Source organism: Apodemus sylvaticus, chromosome 2 (genome assembly GCF_947179515.1).
Source record: "Apodemus sylvaticus chromosome 2, mApoSyl1.1, whole genome shotgun sequence".
Taxonomy (NCBI): Eukaryota; Metazoa; Chordata; class Mammalia; order Rodentia; family Muridae; genus Apodemus; species Apodemus sylvaticus.
In genome coordinates, this window is record NC_067473.1 from 131,877,019 (window position 1) to 131,895,183 (window position 18,165).

Consider the following 18,165-nt stretch of genomic DNA (forward strand, 5'->3'; position numbering starts at 1 on the left):
ATCCAAAGTCTAGACACTTCACAGTGGGATCTATGACACCTAGGCTCCTCCAGAACCCACAGAGGACCACTGCACTGTCTGAGTTACTTCCTTTCTTCCCATGTTTGCCACTTAGATTTCCAACGGCACCCCTGCAATCTCTTAGATGCTTGCTTGGTAAGAGTGTCCCATTTACTAGATAACCTTACTGCTAGAACTTTAAGTATAATAGGTCCCCAGTGGATTATAATCAGATGCTAACTGAATGATTTATAATGTAATTAAATTTTAGATGAGTTATAAGACAACATGCAGTCTTCTAGAAGCCAGGAACCATCATGTGGTCACTGGTGTTTTTTATTCAACAGATGTGCCACAGAGAGGGTTAATAGAACTCCTGTCGGTTCATGCAGAGTAAAAAAGAATGCCCTACTGTTTCAGATCCTGACTGAGATGCTGAAGGAAAATAGCTGGGCATTTCTGACCTGGATTTGGTGATTGCAAATGATAGCATCTCTGAAGAGTCCATTCTTAACATTGAATTGTGAAATTATTACTCGATCTCATCTCAATGCCAGAAGGGAAACTAAATGTGCACGGGTGTATGTATGATAAATGATTTTGTTGTGTTCATAACCACAATTTCCACTCAGTCCCCACCTTGAGCCCCACATTGTGAAGTTCTTTATGAGAGGGTTATTTAACTTAATGCTCATAGTCGCCTGTTGTAATAACCTAGGCATTCCCATTTTGCAAGCTTGGAAAAGGTCTGTGTTTCTCTCAGGTCCATCAAGCCAATGAGTATCAGATTTTAGATTTAAGCCTTGCAATCCAATCTACAATTGCGGTAGAGTACATAGATCTAGAGGGACTGTATCCTCATTGGTACCAAAAATTCGACCTTGGGGACTGGATTGGTGCCCAAGCCTGCGGGATAGATGGATGAAACCAATAATAGGAACACACATGGAATAAACAAACGCAGTACGGAATTGAGTGGAGTGGTGGATGGGATGGGTGAGTGGACACAATGGGAGAGTCAGTGGGTGGGAGAGTGAATCTTCAGAGAGTGAATGCGTGCTTGAGCTGGAGAGACTGAAGATAACTGGGTGAACTGGAGGAGAGTGAATCTGTTCACTGCTCATTCTCGTGTTTCACGGGAGAATTCAGAGGGTGTGGGCGAGTCTGAGTACTCGAGTGGACGAACTGAAGATGTGGTGAGCCTGCTCTACCTGAGTTCTGTGTGCCTGAGTGCCGGTGGTGGGCTGCAGGGCCGCTACTCTACACAGTACGGTAAGGAGGGCTGCTCCACCCGGGTCAGCTCGCGCCTCCTCCCAGTCCTCCCCCTGCTTCTCTTCTCCTCCCCCTCCTCCTCTTCCCGGTCCACCTCCGCCGCCGCCAGCTTCGACCCCAGTCCCGGGCGAGCCGGCCTGGACGCTGTGCCACCGCGGGCAGCGATGCGCAGAGGGTCCGCGCCGCCCCGGGGCCGCCGTGCGGCACCATGAAGCTCCGCAGCAAGGCGGCAGCGCTGCTCCTGCTCGCGCTGGCCGTGCTGCTGCTGGCGCTGCTGTCCTTGCGCGCCGGCCGGGACCCGGAGCCCCCTGGGTTCCCCGCGCGCCCCGAGGTTGCCCCTCAGCGCCGACACGCGCCGGTCTCCACTCTCCCTCCGGAACCCCGCGCCTTCCCCGGAGCCGCTGGCCCGCGCTCCCCCAGGCGCCGGCCCCCGCGTCTGCGCCCCCGAGCGGGCCGCCCGCACGCCGCCAGCCTCCAGAAGTTGGCGAGGTGAGTCGTGGCAGCCTGGATCCCTCCCATCTGAGGACCTGCGGCTCGCTTCCGGCTCTGGTGCCAAGTTCAAGGGCGACTTGGGGCTGGATGGATAGAAAGGCAGATTCCAAGTATGACCCTCTCTCTACTTCTTCCCACCCTGCCAAACACGCAGCCCACCCTGGTGACAGCGATGCACCTCCTGGAAGAAGTGTCAGGGAAAATGGCTTGTAGATTAGGGGTCGCAAGTGTCAGGGCGAAAGTCTGGTTGTGTTCTTGCAAACATGTGCTCTTTGTTTAATTTTTTTTTTCAAAAGCAATCGCCAGGCAACTTGAGCTCATTCTCGTGTTTCACGGGAGAATTCAGAGTGAAAACCTAGATCTTGGTGGAGTTGGAAAAGTTAGATGTTGAGCCAGGACTGGCTTGCTTTCCTTGCAAGCCCGGGTACCCGGGTGCTGCCCGCGGGCGGCTGGCTCTAGTTGATTAGAAAGAAGTTTGCTTCTTGGAAGGAGTGGTGCGTGGCACGGGAGAAGCACACTTTGGGTTTCCTGGTTTCTGTCTGTTGGAGCTGCGGGGCCGCCAAAGGTTCCCGCTGGGAAAGCTTCTTAACCTTTGACCCTGCCCTCTCCGCACACGAGGCAGTCCACGCGGCTCCCTTTCATCGCAGCGTTTTATCTTTGGTCCTGTTGTTACCAGATGTCTACAGGTTAAGGATTTTCCTTTGTTCTGGGGGAGTTTTGAACATTTCCTCGGACTCTGTTTCCTCTGCTTCTTCTAACTGCTTTTCAACGACCACATTTTTGGGCTCCCAAATTACTTGATACAAGTTGAATTCTTTTTTGACCATAATGACGAAGTCTGGGCGCTTTTTTTTTTTTTTTAAATCGTAGTTAGGAGAAACATGAAACCTTAAGAATTAGCTGGCTCAGCTTTTCTCCCTCCCCTTGCAATAAATGCAGAGATGGATATGTCAGGGGAGAAAATACCCCAGAAATCTAAGTCTTTTTTTTAATTATTTATTTTGTGTGTGTATGTTGGGGGGGGGGGAGGGATGTGTGGAAGTCAGAAAGTCGTTTTTCTCCTTCCATCTGGTTTGTACCTGGGAATGGGTACCAGGTCCTCGGGCTTGACAGTAGACGCCTTTAACCACTGAGGTATCTTGTTTCCTCCAATTTAAGACCTTAAAGTTATAAGAACTCTTGACAAGTTCTGAGAATGCACTTTTGAACATCAGGTTATTTCTGTTGTATAATTAGTAGAAGGGCTGTTTCCCCCCTCTAGTTTGTTGGGGTTCTTATTTACGGTTTTACGGTAGATTATTTCAGAGTAAAGGTAAGCATCTTTATGATGCTTAAGATAATAAGACCTGGCATCACTTAATACAAACAAACAATGTCTGTCGACAGCACCATGTAAAAATAGATATTAATAATCACACATGCATACATTCTCTCTCTCTTTCTCTCTCTCTCTCTCTCTCTCTCTCTCTCTCTGTCACACACACACACACACACACACACACACACACTGCAATCCATCCACACAGTAACTCTTTGATAGTGGTCCACAGAATCTTAAAACATGGGAGCAGAATCAATAATCAATGTGGTCACCTCTCTCCTTTGCACTCAGTACGTTCGTAGGTGTTTGTGCATGTGAACACCAGAGGCTGAGACCAGCGTCGTCCTCAGTTCTCTCCACCTTATGTATGTATGTATGTATGTGTGATGTATGTATGTATGCATGCATGCATTCATGCATGTATGCATGTATGTATTTTTGAGACATGGTCTCTCACTGAACATAGAGCTTGCAGGTTTGGCTGCCAGCAAACCCCAGGCTGTGCTACAAATCTTCCTGTCTCCACCTCCCCATAGCTACAATCCAGAACCTGCTTGGGGAACTGAACTCAGGTCTTCCTCCTTGGGCCTGCCTGCTCTCTATCCATGGAGCCCTTTGCTCAGGGACACATTGGTGAGGTAGGGCTGCCCCGCCACGCACCGTTAGTATTAGCTAAGGCATACAGATCAGAAGAACAGTTTGTGCAGGGCTCACAGGAAAGAGCTAGATGAGGCTAAAGCCACCCAGGCAGCCTGGGACTGGAGAGAACCTTCTGAGCTGCTGTCAGGCGACAACCTTGCCTGCAATTCATCACCACACTGAGGTGTTTTTTTCTGAAGAAGCATCATGGATTCTTGACTGTGTCTCATTCGTCAAGGCCCTGGGAACATTGGGGCAGCATCCTCTTGTCTCGATATGAACAAATTGGCTCTGACTTGCAGGAGATCATGAATAGAATCCCAATGGGTGCTAGAGAGAAGGTATATTGCCACAGGCAACAAGATCCTGGAAGCCATTTTTCTTTTGAACATATCTCTTAGATGATCATGGGAATGATGTCCAGTGCTACAGGAATAAAAAACTACTTCACAAACTCTGAAAAGAGTGGAAAAAAAAAAACCCAAAACCTGCCAGTGGGCATCTCAGACTCAAATACATAAGTGGTTGACATTTTCGAGGGGTGTTTTTTTTTTCTTTCTTTTGCTACCTCCATAGCAAGGGTAACTCAAGGTTTTAAATGAAAGGGGAGCAGAAGGGGGGCAGATCCCCACCGACTCCGTTATTGCTTTTCAAATTCTGCCTGGGTGAAATTTTTGTGGTTGAGAAGGAATTTCATGTAGGGAGGAAGAGAAAGCCTCGTGGCTTAATCTTTTTACGTGGCCAGAATCCAGAGGCGATGGGAGGCTGCCTGGTCTCATTTCTCCTGCCCGATGAAGGTCAGATTTGTGGCCGTAGTTGGCAGAAAGCTTGAGGGTGGACGGGACCCAGCCGGCCACCTGCTGACCACACAGAGCCCAGGCTGGCCTCCCGAGGGCCCTGCTCTGAGTGAGCGAAGTTCTGCCACAGCAGTGTGGAGAACGAAGCCTTCTTCTTCCACATCTTGTTTTCATTTTCAGCGAATTTTCCATGGGCTTGCCTGGTTAGCAGGCAGACCCTACAATTTTAGAACTAGCCATTTGTATGTAATCTGTCCTGGGGTGGCTTCCTTCTATATAAACATGAAGCTGTGGGGGTAGGGGCTGGGCTTTCCAGTCATGAGTCCGATCTCAAAATGGAAATCATCCTGGAAGTAGCCATTCCTGTAGAGCCCAGGAGAAATAAAATTCTCCTTCTGTTTTGGTTTAGTGATTACTTAAACCTGGCTGGCTTCCAAAAAGAATTTGAGGTGACTATAGTAAAAAATGCATATGCAATAAAATCATTTAAATAGTTGTATGAGAAGGCCGTGGGAGGAGTAGTAAGCACTGCTTGGTAAAATTGAGACCACTAGTACTGAGAGACTAGGAGCTAAATTTAGCTCTGAGCTTCCTGGCAGCCTTATAGAAAAGGGAACATGGTGAGCTGCCTAATCTTCAGTCAATGGTCAGAGAAGTTCACAAAGAGATTTTTTTGGAGAGAACAAAAAGAAGCTAAATTTTAAAATAAGAGTTTTACTTGGGAATAGATTTCAGACTTTAGAAGACTGTGTTTCCATTTTGCCTCAGAAAACTCTTTGAGCCTATATGTAGAAAAAGAAGTTGAATTTAACTGGGAATCAGCAATATAAATAGGGTTGAAGGGATGGCTCTGTTAGCAAAGTGGTTGGTGTGCAGGGGTGAGCACCTGAGTTTGGTTTCCCAGAACTCAGGAACAGCTGGGTGCGGTAGCATCTATACCCCAAGGCTTCCTATGCTGAGGTGGGAGGCTTAGAAAGGAGACAACTTCAGAATCCTAAGGGCCAGCTAGCCTAGCATATACACCTGTCTAAGGACACACCCCTAAGGTTGTCCTCCCGCAAGCACACAATGCTGTGCAGCACACACATGGTGGTGCACTCTTATACACAAACACAGGCATATGCACGCACAAATACTAAGAAGGGAAAAGAAGGGACTGGAGAGATGGCTCAGTGGTTAAGAGCACTGACTGCTCTTCCAAAGATCCTGAGTTCAATTCCCAGCAACCATATGGTGGCTCATAGCCATCTGTACTGGGATCTGATGCCCTCTTCTGGTGTGTCTAAAGACAAGGACAATGTACTTACATAAATAAATAGAAGAAGAAGGAGGAGGAGGAGGAGGAGGAGGAGGAGAAGGAGGAAGAAGAGGAGGAGGAAGAAGAGGAGGAGGAAGAAGAGGAGGAGGAAGAAGAGGAGGAAGACGAGGAGGAGGAGAGAGTGGCCTCACATAAATAAATAAAAAGAAGAAGAAGAAGAAGAAGAAGAAGAAGAAGAGGAGGAGGAGGAGGAGGAGGAGGAGGAGGAGGAGGAGGAGGAGGAGGAGGAGGAGAGGAGGAGCATGGCCTGTGGAATTCAGCAAACTGGGTGGTTCTGGTTCCAAGCCACTTTAGTTTCATTTCCTTCATTTATAAAATTGAGCAGATTTGTCCCAAGCTCCCTGAGATCTTGTCCAGCTCTGACGTGATGATCCTGTGATAGTTGGGTCGAGTTCATCTGCAAGATCGCAACCATGACTGTCACTTGCAAGATTAGCTCCTCATTCCCCAGCACGATCCCACCTTACTGATTGCTCAGATCCAGACCCCCCTCCTGAACTCTGTTCTTTCTCTTCTGAACTAGCCTATTTTCTCTTAAAATACGGCTTCTTTCAGGGGAAAAGAAATGCTCCGTGCATTTATTTTGTGAGTATTTGTATAGGCGCTTGTGGCAGGGTGCATGTGTTCAGATGACAAGGAGCTGGTTCTTCTACCACGTCGATTCTGAGATTAAACTCAAGCTGTCAGGTTTAGTGACAAGTTCCTTGCCCACTGAATCATCTAGCCAGCCCCTAAACCGTGGTTTCTGAGAAAGACTTCAGCTCCCTCCTAGTCCCGTGGTATGCCTCTGTCAATACACAGTCCACAGTTGTTGGGCAAATGTTTCTGGCACATAGACTGCCAAGTATTTGCTGTGCAGTGGAGGATGGAGTCTCCACCCTCCTGGGATTTGCAGGGAGGCGGAGCCAACAGAGAAGCTGGCTGCACTTGGCCGCCTCCCCAGCCACCCCAGTGAGAGGAAATACATCTTTGCTCATCACCGGTTTCCTGCAGTTCCCTTTGATCTAGGAGAGGAGTCTCATCAGAGGGTTCATGCCTGAACAAAGGTCTCAATAAACAGGGATGATGTCATGTCGCAGAATCTATCTGTGCCCTCTCGGGATTAGATGGCAGCCTCAGAGGACAGTCAAGATTTCAAGGTCTTGAGCAATATCTATGACATTATGTAGCTTGAGTCTTGATGCGCTCTAGAGATCTGTTTTTAATTGAGTGTGTGTGTGTGATTAGAGAGAGAGAGAGAGAGAGAGAGAGAGAGGGCACATGAGCAGTCACATGCATATGCTCTAGTGCACACATGTAGTAGGCGGGCCAAGGACAATTTTCCAGACTCAGTTCTTTCCTTCCATCATGTAGGTCCCAGGAATTGAACTCAATTTGTTAGGCTTGGTGGCAAGCTCCTTTACCTGCTGAGACATCTTGTCAACTACAGAGCTCAGGTTTTGTTTATTTGTTTGTTTGTTTTTGTTTTTTTCCTCACACACATGCACAACTACTCAAATTAGTCCTATCAGCTTTGCCGCAAGACATACATCCTTTGGATGCTGCAGTAGCCTGCTCTGGTTTGAGTGGGTCTATTCTAGTGCCCTCTACAGTTCATTTTCCATATAGCTGTTGAAATAATCTTGAACAGCTTAGACCAAAGCAGGTCACTATGCAGGTTTAAAGCTGTCGTGTGTGTGTGTATGTGTGTGTGTGTGTGTGTCCCATTACACTAAGAATAAAATTTATTTCCTTGGGTAGGAAAGATAGGTCAAGCTGTAAAAGCATGTTCCTTGTACGGCTGATGACCTAAGTTAGATATCTAGGATCCACATAAAATACAGTCCCAGCATTCCTGTGGTGAGATTAAAGGTGGAGACAGAATTTCCCAGAAGCTTGAGGACCAGCTAACCTGAAGTATGCAGCACATGATTAGAAACAACAAGAAAGACCCTTACTCAGCAAGGTGGGAAACCCCAAAAGTTGTCTTCTGACCCCCATACACGTACATGTCCCCCATTCAAATAAGTAAGCAAACAAATACACTTTACGTTTAGCTTCTCTCTGTGGTCGTCGACTCCTTACCTACATCAGCCCAGCTTCATCCTCTAGCCTCATATCTTTCTACCCTCCCTTCCATCACCGGGCCTCCTTCCCTGTTTGCATCCTCAGGCAGCAGGATCCACCTCTCTTTTGGGTCTATGTCCCAGTGTCTTAATTGCAAGCTGCCTTCCAAGATGTGCAGATGTGCACAGGCCCCACCCCTCTAGATCTCCTGACTCATCTTGGCCAGTAGTTTGTTTTCATCAGGTCCAAACTCCTCCCATCTTGGGTGCGCTGCCTGTGTCATTAATCAGCTATCCCTGACAGCTGAGAGATACAGATGACCTCATGGTGGGTACCCAGTGAATACTTATGGAACAGATTTGAGAATAGAGGCAGGGTCCACCTTGTCTCAGACCAATAAGATCCTCCTCTGCTAGGGTTCAACTGCATTAATGAGGTCACACTGAGATATTATTATTAATGTTCACTTAGATTCCCTGTTCCAGGGGGTGGTGGTTTGAAATAAAAATGTCCCCCATTGGCCTATAGGGAGGGAGTGGCACTATTAGGAGGTATGGCTTCCCTGGAGGAGGTGCCGTACTAGGGGGTGGGCTTTGAAGTCTGAGAGGCTCAAGCGAAGTGGCTCAGTTCACTTCTGCTGCCTGTGGATCAAGCCTTAGAACTAACTCTGCGCTCCTTCTCCAGCGCCATGTGTGATTGCGTGTCACCATGCCTCTCACCATGATGATAATGGACTAAGCCTCTGGAACTGTAACCTGCCCCAGTGAAATGGTTTCCTTTGCAAGAGTTGCTATGGTCATGGTGTCTCTTGATAGCAATGGAAACACTAACATCCAAGGTCTCATTTAGCAGACTTTGTTGTATGTTGTTGGCCTTTCAGGCTGGACTCTACCGTAGTCTCTCAGACTGCCTGTTTCCGACAGGTTTGGGGGTTGCTTTTGGGTTTTGCTATAGAAGTGTAAGGATCTGGGCAGTATGGAAGTACACTGGCGGTTGTCCTGGGAAGGTCTCATCAGAATCCATGCAATGTTTTCTGATCATCTGGCTTCTGAGTTATAGAGTTCTCAAGGGACACCATCTTCATAGATCAGTTTTCACGTGTACTGTCTATAAGGCTCACGATGGGCCGCATACAGTGGTACACACACATTTATTGCCACCACGGAAGAGGCAGAGAGACAGGCGGATTTCTGTGAGTTTAAGAGCAGCCTTTTCTATGTGGACAGTTTGAAGCCAGCCAAGGCTACAAAACCAAAACAAACCAAATCACATCAACAAACAGAAAGAATAACAGCTACTAACTTGGGCCTGGCCACCTGGCTGAGGTGGGACTAGCTGGGTTTCTGCTCTGGGTGGTTGTCCTGCCGCCCTTCCTGGTCTGCATACGAGAAGGAACCATGGTCTGTGTTTGTTTCTGATCCTTGCTCTGACCTTTGAGACCGAAGTGTTGTCTTAACTTATTTGAGGTCCTCCCTCTGGGAGATTGGCATCTCTTCTGATTCTTTACCTGTCATCTTCTTGTTTGTTTCTGTCAGTCTAGACACAAGCATCTCCATGCTTTATGTTGTACCGCAGTATGACTGTTGGGAAAACTGTTCCCATTTTGTCCGATTGACTTTGTGTGTCCCCTTTAATACATTTTTGGTTTGGCTTTCTGTTCAGCATCCAGCCTGGGATCTCACGCATACCAGGGAAGCACTCTCCCGCCAGGCCACAGACAAGCCTGGTTTTATTTGTAGTTTGGCTGGGTGTTAGGTACTCCTTTTCTCTCTGGTATTATGTAAAATGCTCCAGGCTCATCCTGTACAGTCTTTATATCAGCTTTTTCTTCAAGGAGCTCCAGTAACTTGTGTGCATCAGGGTAGGGAATAGGAGCAGTACTTGGACACTAGTCATGCCTACTGCTCCTGGGATGCTATTTCTTATAGGCTTTTAAAGCCAACAGAGCAAAATGAATATGTGTGTGTGTGTGTGCGCGCGCGTATCTACTTCTCTGTGCATTTGCACATCTTTTAAGTCTTCCCATATATGAACATCGATGTCTAATTAAGCTAAACATGGGTTCCTGCTGATGTCTCCATCTCTCACTTCCATGGCTCCTTCTTGCTTCCTTCCCTCCCATGTGCAGGAGGGTTGGGCTTCAGTGTCCTGGGAGCTCCTCTCAAATCCCATCACTTCTCATTGATTTGAGTGCCTGAATTTGGAGGGAAAGAGAAGGAAAGGATGGAAGGTCAGATTTAGATCATCTCAGCCAACTGTTGTAAGCTGAGCAAGCCTCGTCCCTTGATACACACCACCTGGGGGAGCATGTATGATAGATGTTTTTATTTTTTATTTTTTTATTTTTTTTATTTACATTGCAAATGATTTCCCCTTTTCTGGGTCCCCACTCCCCGCATGGGACATAACTCAGGACACAGCAGGTGTTGGCGAGGATGTGGAGAAAGAGGAACACTCCTCCACTGCTGGTGGGATTGCAAGATGGTGCAACCACTTTGGAAATCAGTCTGGCGGTTCCTCAGAAAACTGGGCATGGCACTTCCTGAGGACCCTGCTATACCACTCCTGGGCATATATCCAGAGGATTCTTCAGCATGCAATAAGGACACATGTTCCACTATGTTCATAGCAGCCCTATTTGTAGTAGCCAGAAGCTGGAAAGAACCTAGGTGTCCTTCAACGGAGGAATGGATACAAAAAATATGGAATATTTACACAATGGAGTACTATTCAGCCATTAGAAACAATGAATTCATGAAATTCTTAGACAAATGGATGGAGCTGGAGAACATCATACTAAGTGAGGTAACCCAGTCTCAAAAGATCAATCATGGTATGCACTTACTGAAAAGTGGATATTACCCTAGAAACTTTGAATACCCAGGACATAATCCACAAATTAAATGATGTCCAAAAAGAATGGAGGAGTGGCCCCTGGTTCTGGAATAGGGGGACGGAAGAGGGCGTATGATAGATGTTATGCTTGGCATTTGACCTCCATTTTCCTAGTACCTCCACAACTCTTTTGTGAACCAGGGCACCAAGGGATAGATGACTGAAGTCCACGTGATAACCATTCCCTCCAATGTGTAAGCTTTGTGTATCCAGGACTAAGAACGTCAGACCCTTTCATTTCTCTAGCTATAGTTATTCACCCAAAGAAATCAACTTAGAATATTAGACAGAGGACTCTATCTCCTAGATATAACCAGAGGAATCTCCATAGCTGCTCCTGAGAAAATCAACTGTAGGACAAAAGCTTCATTCGGGGCAGTAGAGAAAGAAAAAAAAAAAGGGCCTATATTAGTTATCTTTCTAAATATTGTGACACACTGCCCGACACAGGCAGCTTAAGGAAGGAAGTGTTCAGTTTGGCTTCTAGTTTGAGGGTACAGTCCATCCTGGTGGGAAAGTCATGCAGCAAGAACCCGAGACAGGATTACATAGCTACCACAGTCAGCATGCAGAGAGATGAAGGATGGTGCTTGGATCATTTTGTCCCTTTAATTCAGTCTAGGGCTCCCGGCTGTGGAATGGTGCCTCCTACACTTAGGGTGGGTCTTTGTCCTTCAGTTAGCCTACAAACTCCATTACAGATATACACAGACATTTGTTTCCATAACGATCCTACATCCTGTCCTGTTGGCAACCAATATTAGCCATTGTAGGTATCTTGAGAACATTGTCAAGTCTCAATGAATGTATCCAGGACTCATGATGAGGTCCATCCAGACTGGGATCCTCTTGTCATACATGCTGGAGTTGTACCTAGCTGAACTAGATCTCCATAATCAGAATCTTGGAGCCATTGATGGAGATGGGAGAATAGTTTTAGGGGTGTACAGGAAGTAAGCATCTGCTGCTCCACAGCAGCATTGCATCCTAAGCTGTGGGTGACCTTGAGGTAGGTGAGCTCTGGTCCACCGAGAAACCTGAACTGCATTGAGAGAGTATGGGAACCCACATGGGGTGGAAATGCCAGGCTACAGGGCAGTGCAGAGGCACTGGATCAGGCTGATGGTGGTCCCACCTTTGGTTCCAAGGTCAGCTTGCTTTGCACCCACAGTGCTGTTCCAGCCATTTCTAGATCCCAGAACCTAACAGGTTCCCCTGCTCTCTGAATCTAGTTTGATTTGCCTGTCTGCCACCTACCCCCGAGTAAACAAAACTAACTCGGACTCAAAGCACCTGTTCTTAATGCCTTTACTAAATTCAGCCAACACTGGACAAATTAACACTTCCTCCACACACATAAACAGGCAAGATTCTTTGAAAGGATTTTTTATAAGCTTTATTTTTCTTTATATTTTCATCTACAGTTTAATTATCAAACTTTTACAGTACCTGTGTTTTGTCCCATTGTAAAAATCAACAAAAGATGATAATTTTATTGATGATAAAGTTCATTTTATATATTCTTTCAGAATATTTCCCAGAATTTGGCTAATTTTAGATGTGGTTCTGAAAACTACCCCTGGACAAAAAATGAGTTGTCTTGACTTGATTCTGTATTGGTTACTTTTCTTGTTGCAGTGACAAAAAACTTAAAACTGCACCTTAACTAGAAAAGGGTTGATTTTGGCTCATAGTTTGAAGATCCAGTCCAGATGGTCATGTTGCATCTACAATCAGGAAGCAGAGAGAGACAGAGACAGAGACAGAGAGACCGAGGGAGAGGGAGGAAGGGAGAGAGGGAAAGAGAGAAAGAGAGGAAGTTGGTGCTCAGATTTCTTTGTTCTTTTTATTCAGTAGTCCAGGATCCCAGCCCAAGGGATAATGTCCCCCATGTCTTCCCACTTGAGTTACAACTTTCTAGTGACACCCTCATGGACACACCCAGATGTGTGTTTCCGGTGAAGCTGACAGTAAAGTGTAACCATCATAGCCCCTCTATTGAGAATCCCTGATTTTGTGCCAGTAGAGTGGCTTGTGGGTATAAACGTGACTCTTACATGATGACGTGACTGTTAGTTCATGAGATATTGTGATCTTCTGGCAAAGATGCTTATTGTTTAATATGGGACCCACATCTTCCACAAGACATAAAGAATGCATAATCAAAAATATGTCTTCCTTCTATGGATGTGGACACCGAGGCCCATAGAAGTCAAATAAGGATTGGAGGAAAGCGTCTGGTGCAGGGCTGACTCACCGTGCCCCGCAGAGTGCTTGTCCTGGACTCTATCAGTGCCCATCCATCATTTGTTAGGAAGTACTGAAACTGCGCCCAGATGCCTCATGTGTGACTCGGAATACATCAATCTCCATACATCCCTGGGTCTCTTGCAAGCTCACTGAAGCGATGAGGTAGTACAAATGAAGGCCATGTGGCACAGGGAGCTGTGAGTGCTAGAGAGGGCACAGAGGCACCTGCGAGCAGGCTCTATTGGAAGGGGGAGGAGTCAGACATGAGGCCACTGAGACTTGCCTTCCATATATATGGATGGACACAAGGCCTTGTCTCCTGGAGTGACTAACAGTTGATAGAGTAAGACAGAAACCTTTAGACTGTCTCCTGGAGAGTTCCAGACCTGGTATCTTGGCCAATTAGAATTTTATGTCTCTTCAAGGACACAGAACCAGTGTTTTTAGTCTTAATTAAAAAAGGGTGTAGGCCACACATTTCCTGAGAATTAAGCAGTGCGCTCTGGAGACTCCATGCCAGATTCTATCCAGGACACATTTCTTGAGAGTCATGGATGTGGTGGGATACAAACCTTTGTGCTCCATTTTCTTCCTCTCATTTTTTTTCTAAGAGTTTCAAGGTCTTAACATTGTCAGACTAATGACCCCAAAGTCATACACATTCAAGAAATAGACTTCCTTATCGGAAGAGAGAATGGGCTAGTGGAAACCTAGGTCATTGTCTAAGAATTTTGCAAAGTGTGCCCACCCTTTAATTTGGTTGGCAGCAAATTAGACCTTGTATGCTTTTGGCTGAGCTGCATCCCAGCCTGGTTTGAGCACGAATACAAAGTATTTAGAGAAACAGAAGGATGCATGATAAAGATAATATCTAATTATAATCATGATGATAATGGATACTTAATCATTACTTTAGGGACAGTACTGACTGAGGCAGGAAGGCTGGTACATACCTGTAATCCTACCACTAGAAAGAGAGGGAGGCAAGGAGAGAGAGAGAGAGAGAGAGAGAGAGAGAGCACTCAAGTGTTGTTATGATTTGTTTTCTTTTGCTGTGATAAAACTCTGTCCAAACCACTTGAGGAGGAAAGGGTTTGTTTAGGTTACAGGTCACAGTCCATCATCAAGGGAAACCAAGGCAGGAAACTGGAGTCAGGAACTGACGCAGAGGCTGAGGAGAAACACAGCTGGCTGGCTTGAGCTTCAGAGTTTGCCCAGTCCGCTTCCCTTTCCCACAGTAGGCCAGGAGTGGGCCCTCCAGCATCGATCATCATTCAAGAAAGCCCAACAGATAATGCCCACAGATCAGTCCAGGGGAGCTGATTCCTCAGTGGAGATTCCTTCTCCCCAGGGTTGACATCAGAAGCCATGACAGGTGATAAGCATGTTCTATGCAGCATTACTTCACTGAATCTCCACTGTCACCAGAAAGGTCACAACTGTTACTGGAAGAAGTCAGAACATCTTCACTAGCAAGTAGTAGGGGTCTGGCCCATACACAGTATCACTTCATCATGAACAGAAAACTTACTCAAAACCAGAGACTACAGAGGAAATAAAAGTCCAGTTGCAGGTGTGACCAAGACCACCCTGACCCTGTCATTAAGCTTTGTGTGAATGACTCTCTCAGGCGCTTTCCCCCTATGGGAAAAGCTGATCTGGGCTTGTGCCTTTAAGTTGCAGGCATCTGCACTTTATGATGGCCACACCTGGGACATGCGCCTACAGTTGTGAGGGTAAGAGGCTTTGGTTCAAACCTCCTGGGCTGATAACTGAAGAACAGTTCCCTTAAAATATAATTGAGGTGCTCTTCCCTGAAACTCCTGAAAATAGTGGCTGGTAAGAAAGGCAAGGGCCAGCAGACATCCAGTATCATTAGTGTGTCCATCTTGCAGATGGGAAGCATCAGGTTAGAGATGGTGAAAGCTTTTGCTCTAGACAGTACAGCCAAACAGCAGACCTAGAAACTGAACCATGTCCATAGCCTTCAAAGAGAAAAGTTGCTAACCACATGCTGTTCTTAGAAACAAATCCCAGACTCTGAACCCTTTATCACTACTGAAAATTCGTTTGGAAAAGATCTCTCTTTTACAGTCTCTTGGTTTCTTTTTTCTTTTGAAATGTATTTGTAAAGGGCATAGGCAAGTTATAAAAACTGTCCTTTTCCAGGTTAGAAAAAAATTGTAGGACCAGGGAGACAGATGAGTGGATAAAGGTGTTTGTTTTCTCTGTCCTCCATGTGTGGGCTATGGCACATATGTACTTGCAAGCACAAGCATGCATGGACACACACGCACATACAATTAATGCTTAAACTTTTGTAATTAAAAATAAACTATGCATATATTCACACCCTCATGTGTGTTGTACATATCTATATATCTATATATCTATATGTCTATATGTCTATATGTCTATATGCCTATATGTCTATATGTCTATATGTCTATATATATATATTTTTTTTTTCGAGATAGGGTTTCTCTGTGTAGCCCTGGCTGTCCTGGATCTCACTCTGTAGACCAGACTGACCTTAAACTCAGAAATCTGCCTGCCTCTGCTTCCCAAGTGCTGGGATTAAAGGTGTGCGCCACCACTGCCCAGCTTGTATATAGTTCTTTAAAACTAAAATGCTAGTAGTGGTTATGAAACCATGGTTATAAGTTCTCTCCTTGTGCCTGTCTGAGTTTTCAAAGCTTTCTGTAATGAGTATGTCTATCACTGTTATGTGACACCCTTTGGGGAGATGTAACCAAATATCTATGCATCCCAGATAGAACTGATGACAGGACAGAGTAAGGGTGCCACTAAAGGCCCCCTTGGGGAACCAGTGACTTTATAAGAGCATGGGGACTCAAAGGCAGCTATGTTACCAAAGCTCTCTTTAGCACTGCGACAACTCTTGAATGCTAGAGTTCTGGAATTCACTGTAGAGCTCACAGGCAGCTTTACAGGTAGGAAAGGCCCTACTTCTCAACCTGACTGCTTAGATAACCCTAAGGGGGAGGGGGGGCACCTTGTGAATCTGCTGTTTCAGGAACTTCCTGAGAGTCGTGAACTGTTACGTACTTAGTGTCAGTCAATGTCCCCATCCCATCTTGGCCACGGTCTGTACTCCCTCTCCTCCCTGTCCAATTGTCCTGTGTTCGCCCCACCCATCTTCTCTCCTCTCCCTCTTGTCCCCTCCCCCTACCAGAGACAGGGTTTCCCTGTGAAGCCCTGATGGTTCTGGAACTTACTCTGTAGACCAGGCTGTCCTCACACTCCCTGCTCCCACCTCATCACAGGAGACAGCTGTCCTAGAACCCACTCTGTAGACAAGACTGGCCTCAAAGTCAGATATTTGCCTGCTGGAATCAAGGAAGTGCACCACCACCCCCTGGCGTTTGTTTTGTTTATTGTAGTGTTTGGTGTGTAAGGGTACACAGGCCAGAGAGGGCATCAGATCCTCTGGACCTGGAGGTACTCGTAGTTGTGAGCTGCCAGGCGAGTGCTGAGAACAGAGCCCTAGTCCACAGGAAGAGCCCCAGTGCTCTTAACTCATCTCTCCAAGCCCTACATTTTGGGTCTTCACAGCCTCCCTCCAAGAAAAAACATTCAACTTGGAGCCAATTGCTACTCAACAGTTACTTGTATCATTTCCAAAAGAAGAAAGAAAATTAAAAAAAAAAACCCAAGAACAACAACAACAAAAAATCCCTCAAGCTAAAAGTTTATAAAGGACCATAAATATGAAAACCTGGTGATTGTTGTGAGACATTGGAGGATGGAAAGTACTTGGAGAGACCTTTCTCCGCCACTTCCCATTCAAGGAGGTAACTCTTACTCTTCCAGAGGTGGAGATGACATTTTCTGCTTCTATATGGTCCTCTGATTCTCCTCCTTCCTACATCTAGTGTCGTTTATTTCAAGCTCACTCTACTACTCCATGTTTTAAAAATGCCAACAACATCCTAATCTGAACAGAAGAGGAGGTGGAGAAATCAGACCCCCTGGGCCGGAACAACCACAAGGCGAAGAACAGTGAAATGAGCGTTAGCCAAGGCTCCAGCCCAGGATTTTGCAATTGGAAAGCCAAATTGTATTAGATAATGGCAGAGAGTTGGTTATGGGAATCACACCCTACATAAGGGCATCCAAGAAGGCTGTGAGTCCGGCACTGGAGGCCAGGCTACCCCGGGAGCCCAGGATGGAAGCTCTATTAGTCCACAGAGGGCTCTGTCTGACTCAGCTGTGTAGCACGTTTAGTGCAGTGATTGAAAGCATGGCCTGTGCTCACAGTAACTGCTGTAGAGTGTGAGCGCATCACTTAGAGAAGTCTTCCCAGATTCAACTAGTGAAGGATCCCAAGATCTCAGACTTGGTGCAGGGAGTTGAGTCTGAAGGCTGATGTCCTTATGAGAAGAAAGGGCAAAGGACACATACAGGCTGTGTGGAGTGCTACATGCCTCTAAACCCAACACCTAGCAAGCTGAGGCAGGAGGATTGCAGGTTTGGAAACGGCCTGGGATACATAAGTAAAATACATATGTCAAAAGACAAAAATAAATAAATGAATAAGTAATAAAGAAAGAGGAGGGGAAAAAGAAGCAAGGGAAGTAAGAGGCTTAAAACCTAAGCTATGTGGGCTAAAGCGCCTTGTACGGTGGCAGATGAAGTGTCATGGCTACACCTTTGAGACACTCTGGGCATTGCTGGGACCCAGAAGCTAGAGGGAGATGGGGAAGATGTCTTCTCCTTATCCTGTACAAGAAGCCTGGCCCTGCCCATACCTTGATTATTTATCTCTTAGCATCATGAGAGAATTACTTTTGTTGGGCTAAACCACCAAGAGCGAGGCAGGGGAGCCTGGCCACTTAAGTGTGTTCCCTGGGTCTGACTTCTTGCTGGGATACTCACTAATCATGCAACATGTGTATGTGTGTGCAGAGATGTCAGAAAGCAAATGCACACACATCCCCACGTGGGCATGGCTACCCACTCCAGACATCAGACACCTACACTGCGTTAGCTCTAGACTTTGTTTAGGCACTCGCCCATGTTTCAGACACCACAAACCAAATTTAAAGTGTACTGCTCATTAATGCATTCATCAAATTATTTTATTAAGCCCCCTGTGGCAGGTTTTTGGCATG

The 18,165-nt window shown here is 46.2% G+C and overlaps 1 protein-coding gene across 1 annotated transcript in view; it reads left to right on the forward strand.

The window, feature by feature from the left end:
• Positions 1–1,380: 1,380 nt before the first annotated feature.
• Gxylt2 (glucoside xylosyltransferase 2) overlaps positions 1,381–18,165 on the forward strand; it is a 92,347-nt gene continuing 75,562 nt past the window's right edge. The window contains exon 1 of the mRNA XM_052174438.1: positions 1,381–1,761. Within this exon, the coding sequence (XP_052030398.1) occupies positions 1,481–1,761 (281 nt within the window). The 5' untranslated portion in view covers positions 1,381–1,480. The remainder of the gene's footprint in view (positions 1,762–18,165) is intronic.